Source organism: Xyrauchen texanus, chromosome 1 (assembly GCF_025860055.1).
Source record: "Xyrauchen texanus isolate HMW12.3.18 chromosome 1, RBS_HiC_50CHRs, whole genome shotgun sequence".
Taxonomy (NCBI): Eukaryota; Metazoa; Chordata; class Actinopteri; order Cypriniformes; family Catostomidae; genus Xyrauchen; species Xyrauchen texanus.
Genome location: NC_068276.1, coordinates 53,873,464 through 53,879,463, shown reverse-complemented (window position 1 = coordinate 53,879,463; position 6,000 = coordinate 53,873,464). Strand labels below are relative to the sequence as shown.

The window sequence follows — 6,000 nt, the reverse complement described above, 5'->3', positions numbered from 1 at the left end:
TATGCTTAAATAAATCAGTTTATTAAAAGTCTTAATCAACCAAAATTAACTACCTATTATAAAAAATGTCAAAAGTTAAAATTTTATAGATAAAAACACCTTTTTTCCCACCTTTACATACAAAATAAGGCACTATTCAGTGGTCTGCCTAGCAACATACAAAAACATTATCATACAAACAAACACAATTTGACAAATGTACAACTGCTCTTGTTCCAAATATTAAAAAAAATCAAAAGAAAATCCATACTTTGTGCCCAAACAAATTTAGTCTCCACTCTTAACAAACAACTTACAAATGAATCTCAGCAATCAAACATGTCTTTCCTCCAGTGTCCTCCATGTAAGTTCTGTGCACATTGGTCGAAAATATAGTCAACATAGTAAAAAGGGTGCAAATATTTTCAATGGCCCATTTTAAGTAGTGATCAGGGACAAAATTAAAATAAGATATATTAAAAAAAGAGCTCATCTCTTTTCAAAGGCAGTTCTTACTAAACATATGAACCATGTCAAATTTAACGGCTTTACCATTTGAAATTACAATCAAACATTTTAGCAGCTCTGCTCACTAAAACAATTAATAAAATAAAAACATTAAGCCATTCCAGAGAAAATTAACAGCAGTAAACAGGCATATCCTCTAAAGAACAAATGGGACTGCATACCCATTCTTTCAGTTTTGTTAATTCTGTTAGTCTAAAGTCATGTTGCATTACATTTATTCAGAGCCTAAGGAGTGTTTCAAATATTTTCTTTTAAGCTATGCAGTATCATTCTCTTTTGGCATAAACATGTGCAAATGTTTTATACTGCCACACACTGACATCAATGAAAATGTAGCAACACAGATCTGCACGAGAAGCCCATTTAAAGTACACTGATCCATATTTCTCAGGCAAAGTGCTGATAATATTAGGCAAATCATCACTACCACTGCGTATGTCATTGGATGAAATCTACTGTCATAGGAAGCCATGTTCATCCAGTCCTTTCACGGTAACAGTTTTCCATTTTGCAGTGGGTTTACTCGTAGCATGAACTAAAAAAAGAAAAAAAAAAGAAAAGAGAATTAATATTTAACAGTTCCATTTCATGAGACTCACAGGTAAATATATACATTTTGGTAACACTTTACAATGAGGCTGTATTCCACGCAACGTATACACACACATTATACATACATATATACATATATACATACATACATATATACACACACACACGCACGCACACAGAGTGGACCAAATAATAAAGAAAATAAGTTCCCAACATAGATGGGAACTCCTTCAATACTGTTTCAAAAGCATCCCAGGGTGATACCTCAAGAAGTTGGTTGAGAAAATGTCAAAAGTACATGTCTGCAAATTCTAGGCTAGTATTTATAAATGGTTTTTCTGGAAACCATTTATAAATACTAGACATTTAACAGGAGGTTGACACATATCTAGCACTTTATCACCCACCCCTACACATTGGCATATGTAGGATGTCAAATGTCTATACATTTGAGACTGCAGTTACCTGGTACCGGTATCGCTCTGAGATGCTGTGGTGCCTGTGAGTCCGATGGAGCTGTTGATACTCTGTCGCCGTAATCACTTTCTCCAGATGACGTATGATCCCCACCTCTAGTGTCAGTCATCATATACAGAGCAGGTCTCTTTTTGTGGTACTTGGCACGGTATGTGTCCGTCATGCAGTTATCCACAGAGAAATAAGTGGTGCGGATTCCAGTAGACTCAACCAGAGGCTTAGAAACAGTAGAGAACTTCTCACCCTCGCTAGCTGAGAGATCATTCCTGTCTTGATCAGACGAACCAGATTTGGAGCTTGTGTCTGATGAGAGCATGTTTGACTCAGCTGAGTTTTCAAGCCACTTCTGCAGGCTTGTGTAAGACAGAGTAGAGCCGTTGTGTGGAAGGCGTTGAGGGCTTGGAGGAGAGGGATCGTGCACAAGGCGTCGCCGGTTCTCTGAACATAATACGAGTGGTTTCGGAGGCAATGGTGGAGCTGTAGAGTTTGATAGAGTCCGAGAGGGAACCTGAGGAGGTGCTTCAGCGTGTGTTGAGGAATCCTCCTGCTTGGAAAAGGGACCAGTGAGGTCATCGGAGCTATTCCACTCCGAGCTGCTTGTTTTGGTGAAATATGGAGGGATGGGGTTCCCGTTTGCTACATCTACTCGCTCTTCCACTGTCTTTTCCATCTTGTTCATACCAGGGTTGTATCTAAAAGCTGGTCTTCTGCAGGAAGATTGCAATGTTATACACCAAGACTGCATTGTCAAATATATCAAACAAACGGTAACACTTTGCAATAAGTTTCCATTCAATAACATTAGTTAATGCACTAGCTATATCAAATACAACTTTTAATTTAGAAAATTTATTAGTATATGTTGAAATTAACATCAACTAAGATTAATAAATGGGGTAAACATTTTGTTCATTGTTAGATAATGTTAACTAATGTTAACAAATGGAACCTTATTATAAAGTGTTACCCAAGAAACAACTCAATAACAGCCTATAATTACCCATATGAGGCATTGAAATGAACTGAATACAAATACTTTCACTAAGACCCGAGCTTCATGTTTAAACATCACGTATGCACAATATATGTGCCATTTTCAGGGAACCCAAAGCTTGGGAAGAGTCATCTCAAGCCAATGAGATTTGAACAAAGCATAACAGTGCCTGCTCCATTTTTTGGTACCGGAAGTAATTTCCCCATTAATTTCTCCCTTTGGGATTTCATATAACTCTTTTATGAAGGAGTTTAAGCCATGAACCAAACCAACCAGCTCTAAGGTGAATCACAACATTACAAACTTTGATTTGTAGCAAAAAGTAAAAAAAAAAAAAAAAAAAAAAATCTTTTTTTATGAGGGAATGAGATAAAATCCCATGAAGCATTGCTAATGACATAATCAAATTGAATTCAATGGAAACATATAAAACCACTGATTTGAAGTTGTTGTTGATGTTAAGGTATATTAACAAAATATTCAGATATATGCAAATATTTAAGTAGTTAGAGAGTAGGTAGACCGATTAGATTGCTTCATGGAAGTGGGTGGTTGCTGCAGGGCTCATTTGGTGCACTTTGTTTGCCGTGACTCTCCGATTGGTGGATCGTTTCCCTTCAGGATTTATGGCTAGTGCATTTCTTCACAAGGGATTCAGCTATTAAACACGGTTTTAATTTTTTAAGGAAGTTGAAATAATGCAGACTGTTGGCTTATTCCATCGATTAACAACCACAAAGCTCACGGTAGGCCTGTCTTTAATACTCTATTCCCCAACGGAAAAAAATTTATGGGATTTTTACATCCAGAAGCAGACTGTTGCTCTCTTTTGTGCCACAGTGTTGGCAAAATAAATTTGGACACTTAAGCCACTCTTAAATGGAATAGGAATAGGAATAAATAACAAAATACGACACCAAGTGGCATTTATATTAAAGATAACACAAGCACACTTTTCAAGAAAAATGTTTTGCAAAATTACATTTGTTAGGTTTGAAATAAAACAATGGATAAACTGCTCAAAAGTATTAGGACACTTTTGGTTTGTCAAACATAGTAGATCATGTCCAAAGTTAATCTGAAGGACTGCTTACTTGAGGGGAACTGACCCCAAACATCCTCTAAAAATGACCAATGGACTACTTGTTTTTTTGCAAATAAAGAGGAAATTAAAGTTATAGTTCTGGTTTAGCATCATTTTTTTGAAGATGCCACTTGGTTTGATATTTTGCCATCTAATGCATTGACATTCATACTTTTTAAGTTTGACTTATATGTCCAAATACGTTAAGGGTTGTACAGGTGCTCCTCAAAAAATTTGAATATCGTGGAAAAGTTATAATACAGAAATGTTGACCTTCTGAAAAGTTTGTTAATTTATGCACTCTATACTTGGTCGGGGCTCCTTTTGCATGAATTACTGCAAATAATCTACTTTTCAGATGAAAGTACATTTTGCAATTAATTTGGAAATCAAGGTCCCAGAGTCTGGAGGAAGAGTGGAGAGGCACAAAATCCAAGTTGCTCAAAGTCCAGTGTGAAGTTTCCACAGTCAGTGATGATTTGGGGTGCCGTGTCATCTGCTGGTGTTGGTCCACTGTGTTTCTCAAGTCAAGAGTCGATGCAGCTGTCTACCGGGAGATTTTAAAGCATGCTTCCATCTGCTGACAAGCTTTATGGAGATTCTGATTTCCTTTTCCAGTAGGAATTGGCACCTGCCCACAGTGCCAAAAATACTAGTATCTGGTTTGCTGACCATGGAATTACTATGTAATTGATTGGCCAGCCAACTCGCCTGACCTGAACCTTGTCAAGAGGAAATTGAGACAACAGACCCAACAATTCAGACGAGCTGAAGGTATCAAAGCAACCTGGGCTTCCATAAAACCTCAGCAGTTCCACAGGCTAATTGTCCCCGTGCCATGCCGTATTGATGCAGTAATTTGTGCGAAAGGAGCCCCGACCAAGTATTTAGTGCATAAATTAACATACTTTTCAGAAGGTCGACATTTCTGTATTCTAAATTCTTTATTCTAATATTTTGATACTGGATTTTCAATTTCCATGAGCTTTAAGCCATAATCATCAAGATTACAAAAACAAAAAAGGCTTGAAATATTTCACTTTATGTGTAATGAATCGAGAATATATGAAAGATCCACTTTTTGAATTAAAATTACAGAAAAAAAACTTTTCCACGATATTCAGATTTTTTGAGATGCACCTGAATTTATGTGTACAGAAATTTTAGTAACTACGAAAAAACGATGACAAATGTTATACATGAAGCCATCTATTAAAATCACATTTTTAAATGGCTTACCTTAGAATGACAGGACTCAAGGAATGATCATGTGTTTTCTTTTGATGATCGCCTACAAGATAAATTCAAAATAATAACAGTTGCTATATACCTATTAATACAAATAATATTATTTGCACATCAGCTCGAATATTTCTGCTCTGACAAACTGTGAAAAAGACATAGACTCAGGCTGAATTCTGGCAAATATGTCACAGAGGGCGAGCCCTGGCTGTAAATTCACAGTACAGACATGTAATGTAACAGGGGTCAGGGCTGGGGTATTGTCTGGGTCCAGAGAGGAAGTGTCACAGTGGGGTATCAGGCGGGCAGTGCTCAGTGAGTAACCCTTGGTCTGTCTGAACCAGACAAGCCTTTACAGAGGGGCCCAAAGCCATCCGGTTTAAACCAGCTTCTTTGTGCATTCTCTATAGTTAGTTAAAAAAAAAGAGATGAGGGGGTAAAAAAAAGTGATCCTAAAAATGTTCTTGCCATGCCAAGCGGGCATCGAGTCAGGGAACATGGATTTAAATGGAGAAAGGAGAAAGGCTTTACAACTTTTATGTGCTGTTGTTGTAGTAACCACACCTTGTAAATCTTACTAGCTCTCTGGTGGATTTTGGTCATTGTGAGGCATGTGACTGCACAGATGCATGCTGGGAACACGTTGAGTCACTGTACAAAAACATTTTTTTTTAAACACATTTCTCAACAAAAAAAGGAGAAAACAAAAACGTTCCCCTTGAAGAGACACTCGAGTAAATGCAGCTTTAGCAAAGTTATGGCCTAAATATATAAAGGGAAAACTCAAATGAAGAGTTTTTAGAAGAATTTCTCAGCTCTTTCGGTCCATAGAATAAAAGTGAATTTTGAAGCTCCAAAAATTCCATAAGGAGCATAAAAGTAATCCATAAGACTCCAGTTGTTAAATCAATGTCTTCAGAAGTGATAGGTTAGGTGTGGGTGAGAAACGGATACATTTTTTAAATCTATATTTTCCTCCCTGCTCAGTCAATCTCCACTTTTACTTTCACTTTCACATTCTTATTTAGTTTTTGGTAATTCAATTTCTTCATCCATATCAGCACCTACTGGGCAGGGAGATTAATTTCTAGCAACAAAAAAAAAAGCCTTAAATATTGATCTGTTTCTCACCCACACTCATCAT

At 36.9% G+C, this 6,000-nt stretch overlaps 1 protein-coding gene across 3 annotated transcripts in view; it reads right to left on the bottom strand.

Moving 5' to 3' along the window:
- The window catches only part of LOC127650620 (inactive ubiquitin carboxyl-terminal hydrolase 53-like), a 66,591-nt gene continuing 60,591 nt past the window's right edge, over positions 1-6,000 (bottom strand). For all 3 annotated transcript variants that reach the window (XM_052136156.1, XM_052136146.1, XM_052136166.1), the window contains exons 16-18: positions 4,854-4,905; positions 1,525-2,243; positions 1-1,042 (exon numbers count right to left, since the gene is read on the bottom strand). In XM_052136156.1, the coding sequence (XP_051992116.1) occupies positions 966-1,042; positions 1,525-2,243; positions 4,854-4,905 (848 nt within the window). In that variant the 3' untranslated portion in view covers positions 1-965. The remainder of the gene's footprint in view (positions 1,043-1,524; positions 2,244-4,853; positions 4,906-6,000) is intronic.